General features: G+C 48.9%; 1 protein-coding gene across 11 annotated transcripts in view; it reads right to left on the minus strand.

The window, feature by feature from the left end:
- Positions 1-13,255, minus strand: part of Marchf10 (membrane associated ring-CH-type finger 10) — a 101,741-nt gene that overhangs the window by 26,549 nt on the left and 61,937 nt on the right. For all 11 annotated transcript variants that reach the window (XM_076543540.1, XM_076543538.1, XM_076543539.1 and 8 more), the window contains exons 7-8: positions 5,065-6,418; positions 625-794 (exon numbers count right to left, since the gene is read on the minus strand). In XM_076543540.1, coding sequence (XP_076399655.1) covers positions 625-794; positions 5,065-6,418 — 1,524 coding nt within the window. The remainder of the gene's footprint in view (positions 1-624; positions 795-5,064; positions 6,419-13,255) is intronic.

Consider the following 13,255-nt stretch of genomic DNA (forward strand, 5'->3'; position numbering starts at 1 on the left):
AGAAGGGGGCATCACATTCCCCAGAGCCGGAGTTACAGGAGGTTGTGAGCTGCCTGATGTGGGTTAGGAACTGAACTTTGGTTCTCTGCAAGAGTAATAAGTGCTCTTAACCACCGAGTCATCTCCCTAGCCCCCACTGGGTTCTTAAGTGACAGCCCCCACCCCCACCCCCACCCTGCAAAGGAAGTAGACTTCTGTTGTATTTGTGGGGGGGGGTCTCTCATGATGGACCTTTTGGTGCTACTAACTGGACAGGGCTACCATATGTTTGCTGAGGGGTTACTGGCAGCCCACATCATCTCCTTTCCTCCTAGGAGATGAGCTTATCATCTTGTCCAAGCCTCTAGTGGGAGGAGAATTTGTTTCCAAGTTTATCTCAGATTTAAACACACACACACACACACACACACACACACACACACACACACACACACGCACGCACGCATGCACGCGCGCACACGCACACACACACACCCCCCACATCCACTTACCCTCCCATCACAGCACTGGACATTTCCCTGACAGTGGGCTGCTGGCCGCTGACGAGGCTCCCAGGCCCACACGGTGGCCTCTCAGATTCATTACAGGCCGCAGCACGCGAGCCTCTCTTCCTTCTCCACCTACCTGATGTTATTTTCACTTTCAGCCACTTTTTCAGGCACTCTTGGTGAACGAACTTCAGGCTGCCCACACAGCCGCAGGGCTCCAGGAGGGGGTTGGTTGGGGAACCCCCGGCCATCAGACAGATTCGACACAAGTCTCCCTCCTCCTCATCCGAGTCCTCCTCCAGGAGACTAAACAGAAAACAAGGCCTCGTGACCAGAGTCCCCACATTCGTTGTTTCTATAAATACCATTTCCCAACGTATTCATGGGAGGAGGGGGAAGGAACAATCCTCCCCATGCCTTGTCTGCCTGGGCTCCTGACCCTGTGGGGACTCTCCAGATGGAGTGACTGATCATTGATGCAGTCACCGTAGGTGTGAGCTCCGTGGGGGCGGGAGGGCAAATCAAGAAGTGAGTATCAAGATGTAACTCAGTGGTCAAGTGTTTGTCTGGCGTGCGGGAGGTCATGGTTTGAATTCCCATAAATCCAACGTGGTGGGGTGGGGTAAGGGATTAGGCCGAGGGAGCCCTTTTCTCTGCCCTAGTCACCCTGAGGAAGCTGTCTGTGTAAGCTGGTAAACTACAGGAGCCATAGTCAGAGCTCCTGGGTTCAAAACTGGCCTCGGAAGCTTTTGAGCTATGTTTAGAAACACAAACTAGAACTGAAAAAAAAAAGCCCATATCATTAATCTCTATGTCAAACTCTCCACCTCCCTAATGCTATGACCCTTTAATACAGTTCCTCATGTTGTGGTAAATCCCCAAACACAAAATTATTTCATTGCTACTTCATAACTGCCATTTTGCCACTGTTATGAATCTTAATATAAATATCTGATATGTGACCCCAAAGGGTTGTGACCCACAGGTTGAGAACTATTGCTCTATGCTGTATAAGCTAATAATATAGAAGTACTAGAAGAAAATAATTGTGTGGCAGCAAATGCAGGAGCTGGAGGGGACGATATCCCAAGGTTTGATTATATGTGCATGTATGTGTGTATGTGCCCACGTGTGTGTACATGTGTGCATGTGGGGGCCAGAGGTTGATGCTGGGTGTCCTCCTCTATTGCTCTCCCCAACCCCCAGATAGGGTCTCACTGTGTAGCTTGGCTGGCCTGGAACTTGCGACATAAACCAGCTGGGTCTTAAACTCACAGAGATTGGCCTGAGTCTACCTCCTGAGTGCTGGGATGAGATGTGTGTGCCACCATGCTATGCTGCCCCACCTTAATTTTCCAGCCAGGCTCTCTTACTGAACCTGGAGCTCACTAATTGGCAAGACCGGCTGGCCAGTGAGTCCCAAGGATTCTCCTGTCTTAGCCTGGATTTTTCCATGGATGCTGGGCACCCAACCTCAGACCCTCATAAGGCCACAGCGAGCACTGTACCAACTGAGCTGCCTCCCTGGCACCTGGAACTTTCCAGAAATGATGATATAGTGCACATTATGAACCTGAGGCGTGTGTGTTCCCTTTGATGAGCAGGTGTGTGTTTCTAGATGCTATTATAGGCAAAGCAAGTGAGGTTATGCTCCGAAAGGAGACTTCATCAAAAGGCAATAAACATTTAATATAGAACCAGTCATCCTTTAAAAATTGATACAATACTGCAAGATTTAAAACAGCATTAAAAATATAGGGTTTGAAAGGAGAGGAATGAAAATGTTAGTCCCAGTCAAAATTGTTTTCTACATAGAAAACCAAAACAATCTACAGACAAAGTACTGTACACAATAAGAGAGTTTAACAAAACACAGAGAAAATAAAAATTATAGTCAATTGCATTTCTATACATGAGACACAAAGAGTTAGAATTGAAAATATCATTTCAATAGCAAACAACAGCAAATGAAAGAACTAGAGATGAATCGAAGGGCTTTTGCAGAGAAAATGACGGCAGTGCATCAGGACAGAGGAGAGAGATGCCATGCAAACCAAGAGTCAGAGTTTCAGAGCTGTCAGCCTTGGCACATAGGGCCAGTGTAGTTCCAATGAAAGAGCCCCAGGCGGCAGCCCCTGAAGAGTGTAGTCAAGGACTCTCTGAAGAACCTGGGGAGGAGGGCTGTACCCTGACTGTCCTTTATCACAGCCGCCGAGTGCTGCAGACACCAGAGTGTGACCACACCAGGTCAGGGAAAGACAGACAAGACTAACAGCAGAGACCCCTTCACACAGATGGGTTCGCTCAGTATCTGGAGAGCACAGGATGCATGACCCAGGTGGCCGTGTGACCAGCAGGGACCATCTTTGCCAATCTACACCAGAAGGACAACTACTTACTGTTGGGGGGGAGGACCCCACAAATGCCCAGCATTTGGGAGGCAGAGGCAAGCAGATACCTTATGAGTTTGAGGTCAGCCTGATCTACAGAGTGAGTTCCAGGACAGCCAGGGCTGCATGGTCAGATGCTATCTCAAAATAAATAGATAAACAAATCTTCATTTACAAACATTTCCTAAATTAGACATCATTGAAAAGATAAATATTAAGATTTGTTATATACAGAAAAAGAGAGCACTGAAAAACAAAAGACCCCGTGGATGATAGCTGTTTAACGCAGAGGCCCATGCCTAGAAGCGCTTGCATTTTAAAAGAAACTAATTTGAATCCAAAGACATTATGTTAGGATGGTTGGAGTCCAGACATCTGACAAGTATAACTGAAGCCTCATTTCGGGGTTGGTGGAGATGGGTGGGTGTGAGGACTCCTGGTCTTGACCATGGACTGTCTTCTTGTAGCTTGTTTAACTATGAGAAGAGAAGACACCGACAACTAGGAAGCTCTCACGTAGCAGGCTAGGGGTGGAGCTGCCTGTGAACCTAGCAGGGGAATTGTGGTCAGCTAGACCAGCAGGAACGGGAGGGCTCTGAGTTAGTGAGATAATCACCTCAACAAGTAAAGGAGCGTGACTGAAGACATGGTCACTCACACACAGGCAGGCACACACGCACAGAGGCATGCATGCACACACATATGAAACAAAGAAAAGCAAGCTCTTTTTTCTGAAGAGGAGGGTATCCAGTCTGTTTTATTCCCCCCTTTTCTTTTAACTCATTGTGGTGAAAATTTCCTGCTTCCAAATGGACACCAATAGGGTAATTAATGGCCCGGAGGAGCCATACTAACGTGTACAAAGAAGGCTCATGATCTAAGAATCAATCTCCAGATCCTTAAGCCAAGATTTGGGCACAGTAAACACCTGTCATAAAAAGAGATGGCAGAATTCTGACCGTTTAATGAAGGCTTTAAAAAGTATCCAGTTTCATAGCTGTGAAATATCCCAAACTCACCTCAGGAGAAGGGGAAGATCAAAGAAAAGGGCGATTCAAAAAGGGATCTTGTTTTTCTCTCTCATGCATGAGAGAGAGGGAGAGAGAGAGAGAGAGAGAGAGAGAGAGAGAGAGAGAGAGAGAGAGAGAGAGAGAGAGAGAGCACACTTAAAATGGAGGCAGTGGTTGCTCCAGCCCCACCCTCTGGAGAACTGGGGTAACTATGGTAACTGTTTGGGAACGGTCTTTTGGCTTGGAAGGTTTAAATCCTAGAACTGTTGGTTGGATTTGCAGTGAGTCTCAAGAGGGAGAGCTGCGAACTTCAAGAGCTGGTGGTTCCTTCTCTGGGGAGTTAGCAACCTTTTCAGAAAAAAAAAAAGATCCTAGCTAATTGCTGGGGAGAAGAAGGGAGCCTGTGTTACCAGGTGTCCCTGTGTCCCTGGAAATCGGCATTTCTAGTTTTTCTCCTTATTTTTTCGTTTTAAAAAACATTTACTCTGTACGTGTGTGGGTTCATGCGTGTCTCTCTCTCTCTCTCTCTCTCTCTCTCTCTCTCTCTCTCTCTCTCTCTCTCTCTGTGTGTGTGTGTGTGTGTGTGTGTGTGTGTGTGTCTGACAACGGGAATAGGGAGGTCAGAGAATCGGTTCTCTCTTTCCACTGCGGGGGTCCTGGGGACGAACTCAGCTCCTAAGACTGTCTGTCACCTTTACCTACGAGGCCATGTGGCCAGACCTCGCTCTTTTTTTCCTTGGCTTTTCGAGACAGGGTTTCTTTGTGTAGCTTTGGAGCCTGTCCTGGAACTCCCTATGTAGACCAAGCTGGCTTTGAACTCACAGTGATCTGCCTGCCTCTGCCTCCAGAGTGCCGGGATCAAAGGCGTGCGCCACCACCGCCTGGCTTTGGGTGCCCTTCTTATAGCATTCAAGGAAAAAGACACTTTGGGGATATATGGATAAAACTGAGTGGGATTGACAAACTCCTCTTTGTACATACATATCTTTTAAGGGTAATGAAAGGGACGATTTTCTCAAAACGAGCAGTCTCATTAGCACGTCAAGGAAGAACATGCCTGTGGTTTAAAATTCCCACATTTCTCTACTGAAAGCAATGGTTATCTCAGCTCAGAGTTAGTAGGGGGAGGCGGAGAGTGGAAGAGGGAAGAAGTGTGTGGCTATTACAAGTCCTTACCTTTCTTGCAATTTCCTGAGTTTCTCGGGGTCTGCCTTTATTTCTGTGGTCCCCTTTTCATCCATGACATCAGAGACTCTAACGCTGGTCTCGTGATCATTTGGATTTGGAAAATCAGACAGTGCAAAGAAAGTAAAAGGTATGTTTTCTTGCAGGGACCCAGGCATATAGAAATGGCCTTGTAAATGTCTTCTTGTAGAAGAGCTGGGAGAATTTCCCAAGGTCACGCTGCTTTGAGGATTTGATAGATCTTCTGCCAATAGTGGAGGCCCCTGAGCTTGGCTTGTTGAAGCCATCTCCTCCGCTCCCTGGATGTCATCACTGTGGTTTTCAGCAGTGGCCAATGGATTCCTATTTCTGATTGGTGAGAGTGGCCGGCGCGCATTGAACCTCAGGCTTTCCTCCATATCTGAACTGGGGACTAGAATCGATGGCATGGACAAGCCTGTGGGGACATCATCTATCAGAGCAGGATGCAGCGGGGACCCATGAGTATTATAAGATGTATTCATGGATGATCTTGGAGCTGTGGATCTCCCAGAAAATAAGCTGTCGAACGAATTCCGAGAACCACTTAAGTAACTTTGCCAGTCTCTCTCATAATGGTAAACCGTGGGCCTGTCTCCCATAGGACAGTCACTGGATCCATCTTCAGCACTGTCTCGGATGACATCATTAGATTTTGCATCCCCTGGAAGAGCAGTCTTCTCCTCTTCTTGGTCTCCACTGGGGTCCTCTTTAGCCAGCTCCCCACATAGCCTGGTGTCTTGCGGCACCCTTTGCTCGCCAGAAGGCTGCTTGGCCGCTGGCTCTGTGGTACTGCTTTTTCTTGGAGATCCAGGATTGAACTCATTCCATCTTACAAAATTTCCTTGGAGATTTTCAGCATTTTCCTGAACATTTCTGTTTTCAGTGGTGGATGTCCCAAGAAATCGGCTTCTCTTATGGCTGGGAGGAGAACGCATCCCAACCAGCAGAAGTTCCTCTTCCATGCGGGTTTCCTCTTCAGTGTCATAGTTTTCTTGTTCATTGCTTAAGGACAAGGCGGAGTAAAAATCTTCATCGTGGTACCGAAACGGTGCCCTTCTTGGTCCTACCACGGTGGTGGGGAGGAGTGGGGCCCCCAGGGACTCACTCAGCACTTGAGAACCATTCATTGGCTGGAAGGTCTGTGAGAGGGCAGCGTGGGGTTCATTCTGGGGACGGACACTTGGGTCTCCCTTTTTCTGTCTCTCCAGGGGCTTCCCAGCTGTTCTCATGAGCTCTGCGGATGAGGCCAAGTTTCTCTCTCGAGCTGGCCTCTTCAGCTTGGTCTCGTTTGCACACATCAGACTTTTTTGTTGGACAATTGGATCTGTGTTGAGAAGAGACAAATTCTGTTAAAAGTAGCCACGGGAAAAAAGCCCCTCTCTGCCAAAGGCAGTAACAACAGATAAAGCCCTGGAGAGAGAAAATCTGTGCAACCCAAGGGCAGGAATGCCAGAAGCCTGCGAGGAAAACCGCACGGTGGATTTCTCTTACTGCCTCTGTGTTCTCCTTCCTGAGGCTCACCCCTGCAGCGCTCACACCTGTGAGTTCACATGGGTGTGGGTTCACACCTGTGGCACTCACACCTGTGAGTTCACATGTGAGTGGGTTCACATCTGTGGCGCTCACACCTGTGAGTTCGCATGTGTGTGGGTTCACATCTGTGGCGCTCACACCTGTGAGTTCACATGGGTGTGGGTTCACCCCTGCAGCGCTCACACCTGTGAGTTCACATGGGTGTGGGTTCACACCTGTGGCACTCACACCTGTGAGTTCGCATGTGAGTGGGTTTACATGTGTGGCACTCTGAATGTGGTTCAGGAGAAGGGGGTAACCATGAAGCCACAGATTCTTTCTACAGGATCCCAGTTAGACTGGTCCAGGTCCAGGCCAGCTCAGCACAGGGGAGCTAACCTTCTCTGTATTTGTTGAAAAGGAAAAATAGCAATGTGGGAGTGACTTACATAAAACCCACTGGTCCTTTCTCATCCAAGTTGATCCCACATGTATTTATGACATCCCTACTTCACACACAGCTTTTTAAATAAAAACTCAAGGAAAGTATAGTTTCATTTTGGTAAACAGGGAAGAAGGCTCTCAAAGCTAGTGTCTGAGTGATTAAGTTCACCATTTAGTGTAAATAAAAGTTATAAATCTCCCAAGAAATTATTATCTCTTCTTTGCCACTGGCCTCTATAACATCTGTCTGGCACAGAATCCCTGCTTCCTTATTCCAAGCTGTGAGGTGATGTCCGGCAAGTCAGTTTTTATCAGTGAGATAACTTATTCAAACTTAACTTTGTGGAGCTGAGAAGGTGGCTGGGTCTGTGGAGTACTTGCCTCACAAGCATGAGACCCGAGTTGGACCACAAGAACTCAAGTCAAATGGTTGGTGGTGGTGGCACACCGTAATCTCAGCACTGGGTGGGGAGGGACAGGACCGTCGGGAGGATCCCTGGGACTCACTGGCAAGCCAGCCTAGCCTAACCGGTGAGCTGCAGGCCGTTGAGAGACCCTGTGTCTCAAGGGAGTTGGGTGATGTTCCTGACAATGGCACCCTATGTTGTCCTCTGGCCTCCATACACACACACACACATACACACACACCCTCCTCTGTGTGCCCCTGTATACAGACAAACACACCCATTAAAAAACAAACCTCGCTTTGTACAAATAGTAAGCACTTTTTACCAAGTACGCTTCCTAGTCAAACCATACCAGCTAATCCACTCAGGGAAGCCTTGCAGTCCTATGAGCTAGATATTGCATTCACACCAAGTTCCAACAGAGGGTACCAAGGTGAGGGGAAGGTCACATGACTTGCCCAAAGTCATATTCCTATAAGTGCTGTAGGTAGTGAGCATTCGAGCCCAAGGGCTGCTAGGGCTTTGCGTTCCTTACCGCTACCCTGGGCAATTCCCTGAAAACCTTCCCCGGGTTTTGCAATTTCCTCACAAAAAAAATGAGGACCGATGGGATCTATCGGGAGGCACACATGTGGTTTTAGGGCTTTTCACCCCATGTGGGTAAAAAATTGAAAGTGCTTTTGTGATTCCACTTCTTCTTGCTCCCTACTGACACGGCTAACCCCCACCCCACCCCCGCCCCCCACTCCCCCGTGTCCGTCCCTGCTCTTCTGCAGACCTGATGAAGCTCTACCGTCCTTATCGTCCTTATCGCTTAGTTCGCCTGTTGAGTGGACAGGATGCCACCGGGGCCCCAGGTTCTTGATAGCAGCTCTGCTGGGGGAGATGCAAATCCGCTGCGCAGCCGGCTCAGCTGAGGCCGAGTGATGCTGCCTTTAATTGAGGTGCCTCGCAGGGGAGCCGCAGCCCGCCTCTCTAATGTCCTAATGCTCCCTAAGCTTCCTTTATTGTTAGCTGCGTGGGACACTCAGTGACGCGGTGCGAATCTTGACTCATCAGCCCTTCCAGAAATCAGTTAAACTGTCCTACTGGGCCCCTCGTGGGGTTTATAAACCCCAGCAAGAGATGTGTCAACAATTCAAGGATGCTTTGAGCCTTTGGCTATGTCTGGACAGAAATAGAGCTTGGATGCCCAATCTATTGGGCACTGGGCTGATCCATGTTTGGGGAACTAATGCCATCTAGATACAGCCAACTGAATCCTGGCTGGTGGGCGTGTGTGTGTGTGTGTGTGTGTGTGTGTGTGTGTGTGTGTGTGTATGGAGGCCAGAGGAAAAGTTAGGTGCTGTCTACACTTCTTTTTCTTAATTAATTAATTAATTAGAGGCAGAGTCTCCCATTTGGCCTGTAGTTCACCGAGGAGGCTGGGTGGTTATCGAGCTCCAGGGACCCGCCTGTCTCTACTTCCCCAGCCCTGGGATTAAAAGCCTGTGCCACCACACCTTACCCCCAACATGTGTTCTTGGGGTTGAACTCAGGTCACATAATTGCAAGTCAAAGACTTTCTAATGGACACCTCCACACCCTGTTTCTTAAGGAAGAAAAGAGATGCAAAGTCGAAGTGTAGCATCTTATCGATCATTTCACAGTTTGAATTTGAGAAGGACCCCCCCAAATTAGCCAACAGTGCTGCTGCTCCGAGCCGCCTCCTCCTCTCTCTGAACACACCCCTCTGTAAGAGGGCAAGGAGCTGCCCTGGAGCAAAGAGCCGATTTAGCTCAGCCTTCCCATGGGGGAGATGAGAGAGTCAGCTGGGCGGCTGGAATCTCACAGGAACCCTGAGATCATCTCACCGGAGCTGTCATGGTGGGACATGGGCCCCTGGGGCAGAAGTCTCAGCTCTGTGCCGTGTTGAAGGTCCTGAGGCTTCCTCAGACACTCCTCCTTGTCACCACAATCTCCTTCATCTTGGGAATTCAACCAGAGCTGCACGTAAGCATGTGTGTGCATGTGCATGTGTGTGTGTGCATGGGCATGAGTGTGTGTGTGTGAGTGCATGTGTGTGTTTTCCCTAAAGGTGCCAGTCTGTGCAATTCTGTATTTATGCTACTTGAACCCCTTTTGTGTGTATGTGTGCGTGCGTGCGTGCGTGCGTGCGTGCTTGTGTGTGTGTGTGTGTGTGTGTGAAAACTGGAGCAGACTTCAGTAGCTGTGGGCTGGGAATACTCAGTCGGTATGCCAGGGATGTGCTATTCATAGCCCCTGCCTGCCTCGTAGCTGCTGGGTGCTTCTCTGAGGCCCTGCTTTGGCTCCAGCTGTGGACTGAGTGCCTGCTGCCTCCAGGAGGTCTAGGCTCATTGAAGTGAGACTGGAAGAAGTGTTCGTCTGGCCCGGAACTATGCCTTTGGTCTTGAACTTTCTTGTGAGCCTCACCAGTGCTGCCCTGAATTCTAACAATGTATCTTCCGCCCCCCCCCCCCCGCCCCCCCCCCCACCCCGCCACTTTGGTTAGAAATGTGATCCATAACTATTGGGGAAAACTCAGGAACTAGAGAAGATGAAATGGTCCAAGGATCCCATAACCAAAAGCCCAGCTGGACGTCACTCAGGTGCTGGCCTTCGGGCATGAGCTGCAAAGTCAAACGCCCAGGTTATCTTCACCCTGCAACAGCTCTGTGGCTGGGAGTTTGGATGCTGAGTAAAGTACGGGAGGTGGGAACGTGTGCTGTGGTTTACCACAGGCCTCAAAACTCATTTTCTAGTTCTCTTCCCATACCCACCAGCTTCCTGAAGACATGAACTTGTAACCCTTATCTGGGGGCATTGTAAAAAAAAAAACAAAGGCGGTTCATTGCTGTATATCAAGTGCACATTCTTTCTTTCCTTAAATATTTTCTTGTTAGTTTTCAAGAATACTATCATAATTACAGTAGGAATATGTCATGTCTTCAACTTTTTTTCTTGCTTTGTGTATATGCATATGCTGGGTGTGTGAGTGTATATTAGTATATATATATATATATATATATGCATATTTCTATCTATCTATCTATCTATCTATCTATCTATCTATCTATCTATCTATCTATTTTTCTCTCTATATATATATCTTTGTGTGTGTGTGTGCACCTGTGCATGAATGTGCATGTGTATGTAGAGGCCAGAAGTCTATATTGGGTGTCTTTTTCAATTGGCTCTCAACTTTATTTGTTAAAAACAGTGTCTGTGGTAGTTTGAATGAGAGAGGCCTCCGTAGGCTCGTGTATTTGAATGTTTGGTTCCCAGTTGGTGGACTGTTTAGGAAGGATTAGGAGGTGTGGCCTTGTTGGAGAGGTGTGTCACTGTGGGTGGCTGACTGCAGGCCCAGTCTCTTTCTGCTGAGTGCTTGTGGATCAGACGTATGTTCTCAGCTACTGCTCCAGAGCCATGCCTACCTGCCTGCTGCTATGCCCGCCACCGTGATGGCCATGCACTCACCCTCTGAAACTGTAAGCCAGCCCCTGCGTAAATGCTCTCTTTCATGCACTGAGCCTTCTCTTCAGCCCCTAACTGCTTTCTTTTATGAGTTGTCTTGGTCATGGTGTTTCAACACTGCAAAAGAATAGTAACTGGGATCTCATTGATTCGGCTAGACTAGGTGCCAGCAAGCTCCAGGGACCTGCCTGTCTCTGCTGTCCCCACCCCACCCCCTCCCTAGCGCTGAGATCACACACAGACGCCACTCCACCTAGAATTTTATGTGGGTTCTGAGGGATAGAACCCAGGTCATCATGAAACAAGCACTTTACCCCCCCCCATACACACGCACGCACGCACGCACGCACGCACGCACGTGCGCGCGCACACACACACACACACACTCACATCCACACGTACTCATACATTTTCTTTTCTCATTTTGAGGCCTTGTAGCACAGGTCACACTGGTGAACAGCCTTGCTCACTAATCTTGGACAACATGTCTTCTTTTTATTAGAATAGATTGATGAGAGTGGAATTGCCAGGCTGGGAGGGATGACCCTTCCAGAGGCTGACGACACATGTTGCCAAATTCCTTTGCAGACAGGTTGCACCACACTGCCCTGCAGATAGGACAGGAAGGCATCTCTGTCACACACAGCAGGGTCACCAGCCATCTGTGTCACCAGCATCTGGCACAACGGCGCCCAGGAAGGCTTAGTATTACTTCCCTGCCAGGATCAACGATTATTCTAGAACCTTAGCCAGTCTGGTAGGCTCAATTTAACTCCCAGGTGAATTTACATTTATTGAGGCTGCACTTAAAATGTGTTTATTAGCGGACTCATGGGAAATTGGGACTCATGGGAAATCGTCCATTATGCCCCTCCCCCTTTCCATTATGTGTTCACATGGGAGTTTTTTTTTGTTGTTGTTTTTGTTTTTTTTGTTTTTTTTCTTAAACTTGATTTCTCAGAGCTTCTGTGTATTGCCTTGGTCACACTTGTCCCAAACCTCTCCCCAGTGGTTCAAGTCACTGGCTCATATTCCATTTTATGTAAGAAAGTGAGAAAAGGAACTAAGGAGACAGTGTAATTGGGGTATAATATAACAGTGAGGAAGAGGAAGGCTCCACTATAATAGAAAGCTGGAACAAGTCCCCTGTGGACCCCCACATAAAGGAAGACACACCCTGGGTATGGCTGGAGCCTTAGATAAACTCTACGCTCCACGCGCAGAGGAGCTCACTGGCATGGACAATGGCCATCAGGGAGAGGGCAGGTAGAGCTAGTGACCGGGCCTACTGTGTGTCCGACACTTGTCTCTCTCATGTCACTTGTCATTGTGACAAGGCAGTAAGGAAGGCTTCTTCACCCGGATTTTAAGACGAGAGAGCTGGAGTCTGGAGGAGCTGTGTGACCACCGGACCCCACTGTGAGGAGGAGGAGGAGGAGGAAGAGGAGGAGGAGGAGGAGGAGGAGGGGGGAGCTAGAGTTTTAGACTGGCAGTCTGCTCTGAGGCTTCCGCCCTTCCCTCCTGGAGGCACTGTCCCTGGGCCCCTGAGGACATGTCGTCGTCATTCCAGGCTCGTCTGAACTCTGGCCGCCCTCAGCACCAAGCCGCCCCAGCACCCCGGTTCTTCTCTGAGTGTTCATCGCCATGTTTACACGCATCTCATTTAAATAGGAAGGCTGCTGTATTCGGTCAATAACAAGGCGTGATGCCCATGGCTTCTCTCACGGAAGGCTGGCACCGCTGCAGGAGAGGGTGGCAGGGTCAGCTGACTGCATGGTGTGGGCCTTTGATGCCAGCTCAGGCCTGAAACTCGGAGAGGAAGGCTCCACTGAGCTACTGCTCTGAAATGAAGCCGATTTTCATTCCGCAGCTATTTCTTACACATTAAAAGATCTTGCTGGTGTGGTTGCTCTGGATCACAAGTGAAAAGCTCCCCGAGGGAGGTGATCAGTCTGCCACCCATGGACACCAGTCCTCCTCTCCTGATGGATGCGTGGGTGCTATAACCAGGTGGCACCTCCCCAGGACTGCAGGCTGGGTCTGTGCCCCTCCCCCTCAGCCCCCAGTCCATGCAGAACCATGTAGTCATTCTCATGGCGTAATGGGAGAGAGAAAGAAAAGATCAACTCCGCCCATTCCTTTTCCCACCGGCCTCTCTTGGAGAAAATAAACCTGTTATTAAATAGTTTACTTTTTGAACCTTTCAAGGGTTTCATTTACAGGTAACTCCCCATCACATAAAGGCAAAGATGGCTAAAAGTCACAGTAATCCACAAGGCACTAGCACACGTCAGTCCTCCCCAAGGACCGAGGTGGCAGCCACC

The sequence above is a fragment of the Peromyscus maniculatus genome, chromosome 8 (assembly GCF_049852395.1).
Source record: "Peromyscus maniculatus bairdii isolate BWxNUB_F1_BW_parent chromosome 8, HU_Pman_BW_mat_3.1, whole genome shotgun sequence".
In the NCBI taxonomy this organism is placed as follows: Eukaryota; Metazoa; Chordata; class Mammalia; order Rodentia; family Cricetidae; genus Peromyscus; species Peromyscus maniculatus.